A 17,112-nucleotide genomic window follows, 5' to 3' on the forward strand; every position below is an offset into this window, starting at 1 on the left:
AGAAATGAATTCATATGTCTATAGAAATGCACATACAACAATGTTCAAAGCTCCAAATTATAAGACACCCAAATGTGAACAGGAAAATGAATAAATTGCAATGTTTGTTTAACTGAATAATAAATGATAAAAAGGAACAAAGTATAGGTACACCCAACATCATGAATGAATATAAAAAACATGTTGAGAAGAACCCAGACACAAAGAGTGTATATATATATGAAGTTCAAGCAAAATTAATCTATGATGATAGAAATCAGAACAGAACAAATCTCGGCTGCAAAGGGACACGTAACAATTTTCTGGGGTGAGAGAAATATTCTCCATCTTGACAAGAGTGGTAGTGACCCCTGTGAACTCACAGGTAAAGTCATGAAGCATCTCACTGCATATAACCACACCTCAGTAAAGTACTAGAAAAAATTTCATAAGTGACAAAAACAACATACTCAGGTATAAGAGCAGAAGCCTCTGACACAGCTTGTCTTCGGGGCTTAACTAAATTATCTATTTTAATGAGAGAATCTGTGGAAATGCATGCATTTTCAGGCTCATTTTCTGCTTTGGCGCTCTGTATGGAAAAATCACAGGGTGGGGGAGGAGAAATTACATGGATATTTATCTATTTGAATTCCACCATTTCCTTTAAAATTTATTTAAAGGAGACTTATAATTTTTAAGTCCCCCAAATTGCAGACTCTCTACAGTGTACTATTTAGTTTCTCTCTCACATACCCGCATGAACACACAAAAGCACATACACAGTATTTTACATAATTAAGCCAAACTTGGGTCCCATGCATCAAACATGCCAATCAATAAAAAAGACAAAAAAAATTAAGACTATGGGGCTATACAGCAGAATTAGTGAAACTGGGATAATACTAGGAAAATATTCTGCATTTTTAGGTCAGTTTTTAATGTCAATTTCACTTATTGTTTTCAATATACACACAATAATTCACTTAAATTCAGTATAATACTCACTTGTCCAGAGAGTTGAAATCTCAACGTGTGTTTTATGTGAGGCTCTTTAAGAGGGTGACATTCAACGTCCCAAAATTGGGCATAATCCCCTCTATCTCTGGGCAAAAATGTAATGGAGACCTATGAAACACATCCAGAAGAGCAATTTAGACATTGATCATTAGGCACATGTAGTTAGATTACCAATTCAGAGTTTTGGTATGAAAAAATTAGACGAACAAATGCTTTTGCACTGGCTAGTTTTCCCACTAATTCAAAGAATTGGATCAATTTCATTTCTGGTGGTCTTGTTACTATAGCAGATCCAAAACACATTTTTGCTTAAGGCTTTATATAATATATCCCTTAAAATGTACAGTAAATGTTTTGGAGAAAAAAATTAAAAAGTACTAAAGCTGTCAAGCACAAGACCTACATGAGGAAGGTCCAACCACAGAAACGCAGTCGAGTCTTTCCTCCCAATGCTTATGGAACCCTCTGCTGGCCACGCAGTAAAAAGACAAGGGCTGGCAAGAGCCACCGACAGTTAGAGGACTGATAACAGTGAGGAGGGTGGGGAACAGGAGGCAGAACCGGACAAGCATCACAATGCCAAATAATCGAGGCTCGTATTATGATTAACTTCAGAACATCAGTCAGTGCCCATTAACCCTGACTATACAGCTCAAAGCTGTATACATGCCCTGCATGTGTACAACCTGTAAAAAGCTCAATGAGAAAATTATAATATTTAAAAATAGTATTTTACGTTTACCAGCGTTATGAGCTTTAGCTTCATCAAAGAATTTAGTGTTGGTAATACTGATCATCAATCAGGATAACAATGAATTAGTACCTGTCAGTCTGGACTTAAACATTGAAACAGTTAAGTGACCTAATTTCTGCCCATACAGAACCTGAGAGCCTGGAGGCAAAGGCAGGACTACGGAGGAGATGAGAACACGTGACCAGGGATTCCCCTGCTCAGGAGGACACAGACACAGAAGGAAGCAAGGGGTAAAACCACCCCTGGGGACTGCAGTACCTAAAACCCCAAATACACCCCTTCCAACACCAAAAACAAAACAAGACAGAGGAGAGAAAAGGCCAGAATTACTGCATTGTCCATTATCTCATTTAATCCTCATATCAAACTGACCGATGTTTCAAAAACCTGTTGTGTACATCTCTTACTTTAAAAAATAGGCTGTTCCTGGCCTACAAAGAAACAAATAGATTAAAAAATAAAAAATAAAATAAAGTGAAAAATAGGCAGTATCTAACGAACTGATTTTTTCCCCCTTCTTGTCACTACTATATACATCACTAATTGTGCTATTTGGTAAAACTTTCCTAAATGGTCTCAGAATAATACGCTTTGCTGTCTTTTCCCTAACACAAATTAAGCAACCAGACCTAGAATTCATTTGACAAAGATTTACTGAGTATCTGTGATGTGGTAAATAATGACTTTGGTGCAAGATATACAGTGACGAACATAACAAAAATGAAAGATCTCTTGGGACTCACACTTCTACATTAAGTGCTGTGTGAAAAGGAGAAATTCCTGGGAGACAGTCTAGTCTTGCACCCTTTTTTAAAGAACAGCTTTATCGAGATACAATTCACATACCATATGTTATTTATTATTTTCTGTATGTTTTGACATCTTAAGAAACCTTTCTGGCTGGGTTAGCCAACTCTTAGAGACAGCAAAGGGCTCAACCAGGACGATGCCTGTGATCTCAAACCAACCAGGGCAGAGCCACACCTCTCCCATGGGCCCACATACCCAGGAGGCAAAGTTCCTCCACATTACACATTCCAGGGCCAGGTACCAGGCAACTAGAGATCACCCCTTTGGCTTAGAGCCTGCGAAACATTATTCGAACTAGCCAATCCTAAAGTGTTCACCCTGCCCTGCATTGCCTTTCCCGTAGAAACTCCAACAAAGGCTGTGGTCCCAGCTCTCCTCTCGCTCCTGCCTTCAGCCATCTGACCACCCTGGTGTTTTCCCCATGACCCTGCATGGCGTGCAGTCACCTCCTTTCTGGAACCTTTGAGGGTGAAACACTTTGTGCTCTTATGCCTCTCCTGTATCTCCTCTTGTGGCCACACCTGACTGACTATTATATAAAGGAACACATAAATTTACACATCCCAAGTTCATAAAGTCAGTGAACTGTGCAACCATCACTACAGTCTAATCTTAAAATATTTTCAACAATCCAAGAAGAAATCGGATACCATTAGCAGTCACTCCCCACTCTCCACCCTCACTACGAGACCCTAGCAACCACTAATCTACTTCCTGCCTCTATAGATTTGCCCATCCTAGACATTTCCCATAAATGAAATCATACAATACGTGGTCTTTTGTGACTGTCTTCTTTCACTCAGCATGTTTTCAAGGCCCATCCATCTGGATGTAGCATGTACTGGTAACTTCATTCCTTTTTATTGCCAAATATTTCATTGTATGGAGGTATCACATTTTGTTTATCCATCCATCAGTTGATGGAAATTTGGGTTATTTCCACCTATTTTGGCTATTGTGAATAATGTTGCTAAGAACATTTGTGCACAAGTTTTTGTTTGAACAACTGCTTCAATTTTTTTTTGAAACAGGGTCTCCCTCTGTTGCTGGGGCTACAGTGCAGTGGCGTCATCATTGCTCACTGCAACCTGAAACTCTCAGGCTCAAGCGATCCTCCTGTCTCAGCCTCCTGAGTAACTAGGACTACAAGTGTGTGCCACCATGCCCGGCTAATTTTTCTATTTTTTGTAGAGACTGGGTCTCACTATGTTGTCCAGGCTGGTCTTGAACTCCTGGCCTCAAGCAATCTTCCTGCCTTGGCCTCCCAAAGTGCTGCGATTACAGGTGTGAACCACCATGCCTGGCCTGTTTTTTGTTGGTTTTTTTTTCTTTTTTTTAAAATCGTAGCCATCTTAGTGAGTGAGAAGTGATACTGTGTTTCTGGTTTTGATTGCATTTTGCTAATGACTAGTAATTCTAAGCATCTTTTCATATATTTATTGGCCACTTTTATAATGTATCTTTTTTGGAAAAATGTTTATTCAAATCCTCTGCCCATTTTAAAAATTGAGTCCTTTTTTAAATTGAGTTGGAAGAATCCTTTACATATTCTAGATATGTATTTTTGTCAAATATATGATTTGCAAGCATTTTTTCCCATTCTGTGGATAGTCTTTCACCTTCTTGACAGTGGCATCTGATGCACAAATGTTTTTCATTTTAATAAATCACCTATTTTTTCTTTTGTGGCTTGTGCTTTATTGGTGTCATACTTAAGAAACAAATGCTTAATCCAAGGTCCTGAAGATTTACTCCTATGTTGTGTTCTAGGGGTTTTGAGGTTTTAGCTTTTACATTTACAGTCTATGGTCCATTTTGAGTTAATTTTTGTATATGGTACTATATAGAATAGGTAAGGATCTACCCTATTGTTTTTGCACATGTCTATCCAATTGTCCCAGGTACCATTTATTAAAAAATATTCTTTTCTCATTTAATTGTTTTGGCGCCCTTATCAAAAAAATCAATTGACCATAATGGTTTATTCTGGGACTCTCAATTCTATCCATATGTCTGTAAAACTGTGTATGTCTATCCTTATGTTAATACCACACTGTTTTGAGTAGTGTAGCTTTGTAGTAGGTTTTGAAAGTGGGAACCATAAATCCTCCAACTTTGTTCTATTTCAAGATTGTTTGGTTATTCTGCGTCCCTTTTATGTCCACATGAATTTTAGGGTCAGCCTGTCAATTTTAAAACAAAACAAACAAAAATTCATCTGGGGTTTTGACTGGGACTGTGTTGAATATGCAGATCAATTTAGGGAGCACTGCTGCTTTCCAGCATTAAGTCTTCTGATCTAGTGACACAGGGTGTCTTTCCTGCAGGGTTTCTTTCTGCAATCTCTCCTTATATGCCGAATTTTCACTGAACAACATACCTATTCCCTGTTCTACTACTTTACTCCTGTTGTGGTTTGGGAAATGAAATAAACTATGCTTGTAGAACTATATGTCTTTCCAAAAAAGTGAGAACCCCTCCAAAAGCCTGCTATACAGACCCAGTAAAGTGCACAGAGTTTGTGACAACTACTATAGCTGCTCCGAGATTCTTCTACAATTAGTTTTAAGTTCATAGCTATTTATCCTAGAATTTATTAGAAGTCTGAATGCCTGAATAAATGGGCCAATATCACATAAGAGCTACAGTTTAAATGAGTTTCAGTAATTAAAATGAAAAAGTATATTATTGAGGCCAAGTGGATGACTAGGATTAATAGTAGACATTGAAGGGACTACGTCAGGTCTAGACATGGATAAACAAACTAAAATAGGTGGAATCAAAGGAGGCACTCCTGGATGATTAACACTGTGTTATTACCAACTGGCTATGAAAAAAATGCCAAAACTTACCTTTTGGATTCCATGGCTTTCCAGTACACCAGAAATAGGAGAACACCTGAAAGCTGCATAGGTAGCTCTAAAAACATCTCCACTTTCATCCACTCCCTACAAAGTAACCATGTAAAAACATAAAAGTCAGTGGATTAATTCCACAGGGATGCCACTGCCTCTATGGCTATCCAGGACATAGCAACCTATTCAGCAGGGGACAAGGAGAGCTCAATGCGTTCCCAGGAGTGGGGGTGCTGGCTGACTGAGCCCTGCACAGGCCACCGTGCTGTCACCACCACGTGTGGTGATCATTATCATCTCCCTGGCTACAATGCTCTTATAATGCTGTTCACAATGTCAAATGACTGCCTTTTCCTTAAAGACCCTGAAGACCCCGTTGAATGTGCATTTTAATAGCCTTTGCGATACCAGCTCTTTATTTCTGTGCAGCAAGTCCAGCGACTACGTTTTGAACACATTTGTAACAGCTCAAAACTGTTACCATAATACAAAATACATGACGAAGAGGCCACAGTGTTCTGAATAACACAAATGAAAAACCCACCCAACTCGGGCAGTGCCCAGTAGGTGCCAGGTTAACACTGAATGGCAAAGAACGCTCAGCCTGTCTCCTGCACCAGCTTCCCAGGGCTGGAAACATATAACAGCACTCGGAACATGGGAGAGAAAAACATGCCATGTGTACACACAATGCTCTGTAATAAAATTTATAAATATTTTTCAAAATAAAGTTATTCCAGATAAAAATCGGAGTTAGAAGACAGCACTAAATGGAACAAGCATACTAAGAGAACTTTACGGGGCCAAAAAAAAGATATATAAATAAATAAATGTAACAAACATGTATTTTCATACATATTCTCTAACATGACTCTCAAAACCACCCTTTGAAAAACCCTGGGCATGTATCATCCCCATCTACAGAGAAAACAAAGCAAACGAATTAGTAGAACAAATAACCAATAATATAACCTATGCTCATACTCAGTTTTTTAAACACCCTGCGTGAAGTTTAAACATCATGACTGACCTTGACGTAAGGTGGAGCCAGAGACGACAGATGCCACTTGGCGGCAGTGGTGCCATGATTCTCGAGTTCCAGACAGTTCTCTAAAAGGAACACACGTGTCACAACTCAACTCACAGAGGTCAGTGAACAAGCTGATTACTGCGACAGGCTCATTACCTCGTCGCAGGGGAAAAACAATCATTAGTGCCCTAAAGGAGTTCAACAGGAACTACATACCAGATACTCTATTTTGGGTTTTATTCTAAGCAAAAGGCAAACATACTGAAGGATGCAAGCAAGGGAGCAGTAAGAGGGTTTACGGTTTTAATAGTCACAGGCTGCTGTGGAAAGAGATTGTGAGGGGCCGAAGTGGGCGGGGAAGCCCAGGTCAGACGTGACCACGGTAGCTCGGTTGAGAGATGATGTGCAGGTGGCTGCAGCAGGCTTGGACAGCAGCAACGGGGAGGAAAAGAAGTGGGTACGTATGGCATCTATCTTGAAGACAGACCCCAAAGGACTTGCTGATGGACTGAATGGGAGGAAGAATAGAAATCAAAGTAACAACCAACAGGCAGACAGTGGTGCCACCTATTGACAAGGGTGAGAATAGAGAGGCAGGTCCTGTCACGTCACACCTGATGTGCCTGTGAGATGCCCACATGCAGAAGCCACATGGGCACTGGAGGATGCTGCCTGGGCCCAAGCACAGGGGCAGTCGCTGGAGTCACAGGCCACAGTGACCACTCAGGGAGCACAGAGAGAAGGAAGGGCACAGGTAGGGCCAGGGCTGTGCCAGACTTTAGAAGGCAGGAAGAAGAGTCAGCAAAGGAACCTGAGAAGGAGTAAGTGAGGCAGGAAAACACTAGGAGTGTTGGCACCATAGAAACTGCAAGAAGGATGGTTCTAAGGCAGGAGTGGTCGACAGTGTTGAGAGGTCAAATAAACCAAGATGTGCAAAAAGGACCTTGGATTTGGTAAAATGGAGCTCTTGAGTGACCTCAATGGGAGCAGGTTCCGGGAATGGTGGTGACGGCAGCTCCAGGCCTGGGAGCAGAATACTTTCACATGAGGTGTAGGTGTCGAGAAAGCGGACAGCTAAAGGAAGGGGACCTGGGGGCCAAGGAAGGTGCTGCTTAAACCAGTGATGGTGGAGCATACTGTGTGCTGATAGAAATGTATCAACAAAGAGGAAGATGGATATTCCAATTACCTGGATTTGATTAATTCTTACTGTATGCCTGTATCAAAACATCACCCTGGCCAGGTGCAGTGGCTCACGCCTGCAAACCTAGCACTCTGGGAGGCCAAGGCAGGAGAATCTCTTGAGCTCAGGAGTTCGAGACCAGCCTGAGCAAGAGCGAGACCTGTCTCTACAAAAAAATAGAAAAATTAGCTGAGTGTCATGGTGCATTCCTGTAGTCCCAGCTACTCAGCAGGCTGAGGCAGTAGGATTGCTTGAGCCCAGGAGTTTCAGGTTGTAGTGATCTAGGCTGACACCATGGCACTCTCCCCCAGGGCACAGAATGAGACCCTGTCTCAAAAAACAAAACAAAACAAATCACATGTGCCCTATACAACTATTATGTACCCATAATAATTAAAAGTTTAAAATTTAAAATAAAAAAATAAAACAAAAACAAAAGAGGGAGAACTGATGACCCAGGAGAGAACAGGGACCAGAGGTAGTCCTCAAGAGGCAGGAGTGGACAGGCCTAGGCTCTAAGCAGAGGGGTTAGTCTGTGATGTAAACAGAAACCTTGCATTCAGTCTCACGACCTCTCTATTTTCCATGTGTGGGGCAAAGTCAAGGAAGCGTTGGGAAGAGAGAGAGCAAGAGCAGGGAAGGAGGGCAGGAGTGCCCAGAGAAAGAAGAGACACTCGGCTGCTGGGGAGGGCTGTGGAACACACTGAGGAGCTCTGGCAAAAACCTCGTGTTGAGGGGCACTGCGTCCATCAGCAGGGCTGCACAGCTTCCTCAGTGAGGCTCTGCTGTGGGGTGGAGACATGGAGTGGCCAGACGGCGAGGTGACCCAGGGTTGGGATTCTGCCAGGCAGGAATTGTAGAGGCAGAGGGATGGGGGGGGGGCAGTCAAGGGAATAGGCGAGGCAGTGATTACGATGACAGACCCCAGAATCCAGGGGGTGATGAGAGGAGAGAGACATGAGGGGCTGGGGGGGAGTAAAAAGGTAGCAGGGCCAGCAGACAGGGGTTCTCAGCGAGGTCAGAGTACTGGCTGCAATCCCTAGAGTAGCTCACCTGGAGAGACAGGTGTGGTGGCCAGGAGTGTCAGGCTGGAAACTGAGGGAAGTGTGGTGTAGCTACTGGGGGTGAACAAGCCCAGGCGAGGAGCATGGAAGCAGGAAACTGAGGCTGAAGGGCAGATAAATCAATGGGAGAGACTAGAAGCTAGAGGGCCAGGTGGCAGATGGTCCCAAATCTTTCCTAATAGGCCCCACCACAACACTGCTCATTCAGCCTGAGCCAGCAGTGACAGACACAGACAGGTATAGAAAAGACATTTCAATTTTGACCTTTTCCCAGGCTAGTGATATGTGATGCGATGCTCTCTTGTGATGCTGATACTCCTCAGGACTTGGAGGAGTGTCAGCACGGCAGAGTGCCTGCTCGGTAACATGTATATATATATATTAGTGAACACAGGTGCTCCTCAACTTATGAGGGGGTTATGTCCCAATAAACCCACCCTAAGTTGAAAATATCATACATCAAAACTGCATTTAGGCCGGGCGCGGTGGCTCACGCCTGTAATCCTAGCACGCTGGGAGGCCGAGGTGGGCGGATCGTTTGAGCTCAGGAGTTCGAGACCAGCCTGAGCAAGAGCGAGACCCCATCTTTACTAAAAAATAGAAAGAAATTATATGGACAGCTAAAAATATATATAGAAAAAATTAACCGGGCATGGTGGTGCATGCCTGTAGTCCCAACTACTTGGGAGGCTGAGACAGGAGGATCCCTTGAGCCCAGGGGTTTGAGGTTGCTGTGAGCTAGGCTGACGCCATGGCACTCACTCTAGCCTGGGCAACAAAGTGAGACTCTGTCTCAAAAAAAAAAAAAACTGCGTTTAATACATCTAACCTACTGAACATCACACCTTAGCCCAGCCTACCTTAACTGCCTTGTGAGTTGTACTTAACTCACACTAGTTTTGAGCCCAGGGCCTTATAAAGCATATGTAACTCACTTTGGAAGCAGCAACTACTATTTTTTAAGGTGCATATAACTCACACACAGAAAACAATAAAAAATAAAAATTTCTTCATTAAATTAGAAAGGATCATTTTGTTTTTGAAGTTTTCATTTTCGTAATAAAACATTGTGGCCCCAAGGAAAAAAATTTTTTTCTAGTATGGCAATGTGTTAAACACGCTAAGAACACTCACATTAGCTGGGCAGTCAGGCAAAATCCTCCAACACAAAGCCTGTTTTATAATAGACTGCTGACTATCTCGTGTGATTTATGGAACACAGCACAGGCTGTTCACCCCCAGGGCTGACCAGGGGCCACCGCTCGCTGCCGCTGCCCAGCATCACAAGACAGTATCGCACCACAAATCACTGGCCTGGGAAAAGGTCAAAATTCAAATTCAAAGTACAGTTTCAACTGAATGCACACTGCTTTCATACCACCATAAAGTCAAAAATCTTAAGTCAAACCATCATTAAGTCGAGGACTATCTGTATATGAATTGTTGAATTCATCCTCAAAGCCCTCTGTGGAAGGTGTTAATTCAAATGGCCATTTTACAAATGGGGAAACTGAGCCAGTCTATTTCACCTCTATAGAGCCTCAAGGTCACATTAGTAAGTGACAAAAGCCAGGCTCCACCCACCCACTTTCCTCTCTCCATCTACTACCTTACTAACAATTCTGATCAAAGATCTGTGAGAGCTGGGGAGGGATGGTACTGACCATCAAATAAAATCTAAGATTGCTGGAATACATAGAGTTATTAAATGCTGAGGTTTAACGATGTAAGAGTAAGTCCCAAATTCAGCCCCTCACTGAAATGATTGCCAATGACGACTTGATTTTTCTCCTCAGGTAGGGGGAAAAATTTGTACTTATCACTAATTTATGGTCAGCTAAGAATAGAGCATTAGACTCAGCAGACATTTGAATTACATAATTTTGTGATATAATACCTGAAGTTTTACCAGGTTCCGTTGTAGGAAAAGTAACAGTCTTGTTTCTTATTTCAACTTTTGTGGAAGGTGGTTTTGTCATTGGTTTTGCCAAATGACTAACTGAAGGCTCAGATACTGGGGGAAGAATTCCAAAAGGTTTGGAGGCCAAACGAGTTAAAAGTTCTTTTTGAGTCAGATCTTCTCGAACTTGAACTTTTACAATTTTCTGAAATGAACCAAATAAAGGAAAAAGATACAAATGTAGCTATCATTTTAAAAGAAACAATTCCTATTTTTAAATTATAATAGAGAAAAGAAATGCCAAACAAATGAAACACTGAGGAATTTAGAAATTAAGGTTTATTCAGATGTCAAACACAGTCGATCTCTGACTCTACCTACCTCCTCTCCCCCCACCACCTTTTTTTGAAAGTAAATTTTACGAATTAGCAATGGCTTCATGGCCCAACTTTGCACCTACCCCTATCCCTCAACAGAATCATTCTGATCACTATGGAAGAATTTGGTATTAAATGCTCTAATGAAATAAACTTAGGCTTAAAAGAACAAATCTAGTCACCCCTCAGTATCCATGTAGGACCAAGGACACTAAAATCCATGAATGCTCAAGTCCCTCATATAAAATGCTACAGCATTGGCCGGGCGCGGTGGCTCACGCCTGTAATCCTAGCACTCTGGGAGGCCGAGGTGGGCGGATCGTTTGAGCTCAGGAGTTCGAGACCAGCCTGAGCAAGAGCGAGACCCCATCTCTACTAAAAATAGAAAGAAATTATATGGACAGCTAAAAACATATATATAGAAAAAAATTAGCCGGGCATGGTGGTGCATGCCTGTAGTCCCAGCTACTCGGGAGGCTGAGACAGGAGGATTGCTTGAGCCCAGGAGTTTGAGGTTGCTGTGAGCTAGGCTGACGCCACGGCACTCACTCTAGCCTGGGCAACAGAGTGAGACTCTGTCTCAAAAAAAAAAAAAAAAAAAAAAGCTACAGCATTTGCATATAAACTACACACATCCTCCCATAGGCTGTAAATCATCTCTAGATTACTTACACTACCTAATACAATGTAAATGCTATGTAAATAGTTGGTATACTATATTTTTACTTGTATTTATTATTTTTTCCCCCAAATACTGGGTTGGTTGGTTGGAACCAACCAGGTTGGAACCCATGAATACAGAAGGCCAATTATACCTTCATATGATTTTTGAAATGTAAGTGCTAATAAGGATTATGAAACCGAAGCTACAAAATAAGAGAAATTTTGCTCAAAAAAAAGAAAAAACAACACTTTTAAAAGTACCTTCTGTCCACTGTCACAGTGTACATAAATCAAACCACTCCACGGGAACACTGACTGCTTTGTGGATAAGGAGGAATTAGGACTCACAAGAATTTGTAGTTTACTCCTTAAAAAAAAAAATTTAATGATGAAAATCAAAAATATTCTGTACTTTAATAGCAGTAATCACAAGCGTCATAAATACCATCTGCCAACGACCACCTGTGTCCTCACTGTTCAGAGAGAGCAGAGAGCAGAGGGTAGAGCCCATGGTGCTGACACGCAGCTCGTCCGCCTCTGCCTCCTGACTCACTGGCTAAGGAAACGCCGCGTGGCGTGAACCCACATTCAAGGGCAAAACTCACGTGAAAACAAGCCACGCCACAGAAATGCCATTTTAAAGGCAATTCAAAATAAAAATTTGATCCACTTGATAATAAAGAATATTATAAAACAGTCTCAGCCAAAGAGAATGTATTAATAGTAGTTGGAAAAGAAGCTGAAGGAAAAGGAGGGAGAGACGGAAAAGAAATGAAGAAAATAATTTGTTTCGTTACAACCCAGTTGCTAATATTTTCTGTGCTCAGTGTTCTCTTCAAGAGCCATGGGATGCCAAAGAAGAGTTTAAAATGGACAATGTGATCAGATTTGTAACTTAAAAGAAATCACCAGCTACAGAAATGGCAGGGCAAGAGTATTTACCACTGCTAATAGTTAAACACGTGGGGCTGCAGAAAAAGTTACTTGTGAAAAACCTGTTCTGTCATTTCCCTACCTTTTCAAACATTAGTTGAGAAGGGTATGTTGCACATAATAAACACTTAGTACATTCTAACTGATGGCTCCAGAGTGCCCCTGACCATGCCTTAGCTCACAGTCTTAGTCAAGTAAACTCCCCTAAAATGCACACTCGTCATTTCGTTGTTCTGCAAAGTTGCTAATCCCAAATATGAAGCAGCTTCCAGATGTGAGAGTTGTGTGGACCTAGACGAGGTCTCTGAAAGCTGTGGAGCTGTGGCTTTCCCTCCTGTCAACCACTAGGCTGTGTACAGAGGGCAGCTGTGTATAAATGGCTGGAACCAAGAGACTTCCTTGTGTCTTAAAATATTCTGTGTAGAAAATGGTAAACTGGGTTATGGCTCGGACATATTGAAAGTCAGGAAGCTTTGTCTGAAAAAATGTCCTTTGGACAACACCAGGAGAATATACGATCCAAACAAAGATAAAGAATGGCAGAGCTGTTGGGGCTTCAGACACGTCACGGTCCCTATCCCTCGACATATGCCCAGTTTTATTCCCTGCTTTGTAATTCTGTGGGCACAGTACTACACATACAACAGTCTGACGTCTTCCACTCCAGGGACTCTGTTCTGCCACTGCCATCTTAGGTTACACCATAATTGGCCGTGTGTATGACCTCTACTACACTAAATGGTGCACACCCTGAGCTCACTGTTGTCCCGTAGAACCAAGCAAATGCTTTGTACAGTCAGCACAGAGCGAAATTTTAGCGAGTAAGTTAATATAACATGTTATGTGACCCACAGAAAGTCACCATGATAGCATCTGAACAACACTCAGAAGAACACAGAAATCCTACTTACTCTGGTGCAACAAATCCATGTTGTGGTGTGACCGTAAGACAATGTGCTGGCCAGCACAGCTCAAATTTCAGTAAGCTAGCAGAATTATTTACAATCTGGAAACATGCAGTTTTTGCCATGTCGCCTGTTATATCAGACAAATAAAATGTTATTTACATTTAGCAACAGTGAAAAACATAAATGTTAACAAATGATAAAAATGAATCCTAAATAAATATGCTAGCATGCTAACTTATGTTGCTCTCCCAATTGCTGAATTACAGGAATTTCAAATCCCTGGTAAAACAAGTCCATTGGTTTATTATGGGAAACTACAAAGATACTGACAATCTCGAGCAAAGTTAGGGAAAAATGGGACTCTGGAAATCGTTACCACCTGGCCTTAACTTTGGCACATATGTATGTATCAGATTCATTCTAACCCTGAACCAACTCTGTAAGTGTTAAGGGTACCAAGAGGCCAAGTGCTGAATGAGTTCTTCAGGACCCTGGCTGAGCAGCGTGGCCTCACGACAAGGTGAGCTCCAGTAGGGGGGCAGGCCCTGGGCGAGGCACGAGTCCACACGATTCCCATGGGAGCCGCAGAAACAGAGGGAGCGCTCCCGGACCCCAGCACACAGCCTGTGGTGTCGCTGTCAATACACTCACTAGGAGAAGGAGCTACCAAAATCAGGTGTTCAGGCTGCACGGTCCAGGTCCACAGCTCTCCAGAGGCTGATTCATCCTGAGGTGGGTGAGCAGCTGGTGAGAGGAGTGAACCTTGAGGACCTCTCACTGGTAAAACATCCAAAGAGACATTGCCACTATGTTTTCCAGAAGTTCCTGAGTCACTAGAAAAATTATTTAAAAATGGAAGTCAGAGAGAAAGAGACAGAGAAAAGAAGTTAAAAATGATAAAAGTTCAGACTGTGTCATGTTTATATTAATTCTTCATAAATCTAAAAACATTAAAAAAAAAATCTAAAAACATTAAGGACAAAACTAGAAGTGCATTAAATACCACGTATTTTCAGTGAATAAAAATCCTTCATGTTGTGTATACTTAAAAGAGTATATAAAATATATAGTATAGTCAAATAGTATAATAAACTTTAATTAGAGTATTCAGTGATTTAAATTTTTTTCTGCCTTGACTTCAGCATGCCATCTAAAGTCTCTTGAAAGACTGACTAGAAAACAACCCAGGAATTTAAGAAAAACAAAACTCTTAGTGTATTCATAACTGCACAATAGTTGGTTTCACAACGCTGACACCAAAAACATTACAACAGGATAGTGTTCTGGGCCAAATGCTACAGTAAGAAGTGCTAATACAGCTTAAGAAAATTTTTATTAAGTGTCAAAACAAAGTATTTTCTAATAAGCCTTAGATTATAAAAAATTATAATTCACTGAATTTTATAATCACCAAAGCACAGGACATAACTGAAGTTTAATTGTGCAGTGTCCGAATTCTCCTACCATACGGTAGAGCTACCATCTCTGTCTATTTCAAGTCAACACTCAAGAGAGTGAGATCCCTGTCCTGACCTCTTACCCACTGCCCTCTCACCCCTCCCTTTCTAATCAGGACTCCACTGCCCCAGAGGCACAAGCCAAAAGTCAGAAACAATTGGGAAAAAAAAAAAGAAGTTGATTATTGGCTTTTTTGCTTACTAAAAACCAATTTCCCACAATTTAAGTGATTTTCAAGATAATTTTAACATATGTAACTGCTGTATTTAATTATTTCTTTGACTATCATTGAAAAAAGGTCACCATTAAAAGTATAGGGGGACCAGCCTGAGAAAGACTGAGACCCGTCTCTACTAAAAATAGAAAAACTAGCAGGGCATCATGATGCACACCTATAGTTCCAGCTACTCGGGAGGCTGAGGCAGGAGGATCGCTTGAGCCCAGGAGTTGGAGGCTGCAGTGAGCTATGATGGTGCCACTGCATTCTACCTCCGGCAACAGAGTGAGACTCTGTCTCAAAAAAAAAAAAAAAAAAAATGGTAAAGGAGAAGCCAGGCACGGTGGTACACACTCTTGGGAGGCCAAGGCAGGAGGATCACTTGAGCCCAGGAGTTTGAGACCAGCCTGAGCAACACGGCAGGACCCTGTCTCAACAACAACAGAAGGGAAGCAGACTGGCAGGAACTGGAGGCACTGAGGTGGGGGTGGGTGGTAGCACTGGGACTGGCAGGGGATGCTCAGCCAGTATGAGCTGGCAGCACTGGGCTCAGGGAGATGGCCGTGTGATGGGAAGATCAGTTAAAAACAGCGGGATTGAGTAAAAATGTTAATATATTGAGGACAATGGGACCAGGATTTAAAGTAGTGGAGAAAAGGGTATAAATTCAGAAAGAAATACACTGTTAGATTAGAATTGGAGATATCAGTGTAAACTCACGGTTTTTAACATATTTATAAACAGAAATAGATACAGATGCGTGTGGATTTGTATATTAACACATACGTTCCCTAGCTCTGTCCACTGAGGGCCTAGAAGTAATGACACCTCAAATGCAATGAGCATACCTAGTGCCCACACCCTGGTTTCTAATACCATTCTCTACCAAAAGTAACTACGACTTCTATGAGAAATGGCTATTCTCAGGCTGGGCAGGGAAAGTATAAGACGAGCCCAGAATATCCTGTTGTGTTAATGAGTAAGAAAGTGCTCAAAGGATGATGTGGGACCCATCAAAAAGATCAAAGAGACAGAATGCAGGACCAAATAATGACAGTGAAGAATTAATATTGAATCCATGAGTCCACCCTAATATAAATAAGTACATAAAAGGAGGAAAAGTAAATCTCCTCCTCATAGCACAAAGCCAACCAATAAACACGGAAGGATGGAAATAGAAAATCACCACTTGGTAACTATGATGATAACAGTATGATTCAGGCAATAATCATCAATGAATGTTAAAAGTTTGATGAGGAACAAGATAATTCACCATCCTTAAGTAATTTCCTATAAGATACCTATTAACTTTATAGTAGAGAAATCTGGCAGATACCATTTTAAAGTGAGTGATAAAAATATTACTAGTAATAAGACAAATCCGCATGGTACACCATCTGAGAAGATGCACTGAGAAAACAAACAGCATCATTTCTGCGGTGTTCTGCCTAAAGTGTAAACTTGAATCTGCAAACTGAAATTGAGGAATATTTTACAAAGTAACTTGACTGGACTCTATAAAAACATCAACATCATTGCTAAGAAAAGGGTTAGAAGCTGGCCTGCAACCTATTTTCTCCTTTTTACTAGGGAATGCTCAAAAAACATAAAGATGACTTGGTCAAATCTCCCTGTAATCTTGCTAATGACAGATCTCCCAGCAAACACACTAATGTCCTTATCTATGGAATGCTTTTAACAAGATGTACCCGATCTGTCTAGAATTATTTGTAGTAAAGAAACCTGAAATGAACCTATGGGGTACAGTTCTTTGAAAAAAATATCACATAAGTTATGTAACTATCAAAGTAAAAAATACAACTTTCATGTTCAAAATAGTTCCCCCTTTTGTGTAAGCCATGTACCACATGTATAACCTAGAGACCATGTGTTAAATCTGAACCAGAGCACAAGAATTAACGTTGTAAGAAGGATCTAGGAGATGCTGTTGGCAGTCGTGG

The 17,112-nt window shown here is 41.3% G+C and overlaps 1 protein-coding gene across 1 annotated transcript in view; it reads right to left on the minus strand.

Annotated features, from left to right (window-relative positions):
- LOC138383493 (nucleoporin SEH1) overlaps positions 1-17,112 on the minus strand; it is a 150,072-nt gene that overhangs the window by 9,266 nt on the left and 123,694 nt on the right. Inside the window, exons 43-50 of the mRNA XM_069468555.1 lie at positions 14,128-14,309; positions 13,480-13,603; positions 11,897-12,002; positions 10,593-10,800; positions 6,449-6,528; positions 5,416-5,511; positions 988-1,107; positions 450-571 (exon numbers count right to left, since the gene is read on the minus strand). Of these exons, the coding sequence (XP_069324656.1) occupies positions 450-571; positions 988-1,107; positions 5,416-5,511; positions 6,449-6,528; positions 10,593-10,800; positions 11,897-12,002; positions 13,480-13,603; positions 14,128-14,309 (1,038 nt within the window). The remainder of the gene's footprint in view (positions 1-449; positions 572-987; positions 1,108-5,415; positions 5,512-6,448; positions 6,529-10,592; positions 10,801-11,896; positions 12,003-13,479; positions 13,604-14,127; positions 14,310-17,112) is intronic.

The sequence above is a fragment of the Eulemur rufifrons genome, chromosome 5 (assembly GCF_041146395.1).
Source record: "Eulemur rufifrons isolate Redbay chromosome 5, OSU_ERuf_1, whole genome shotgun sequence".
In the NCBI taxonomy this organism is placed as follows: domain Eukaryota; kingdom Metazoa; phylum Chordata; class Mammalia; order Primates; family Lemuridae; genus Eulemur; species Eulemur rufifrons.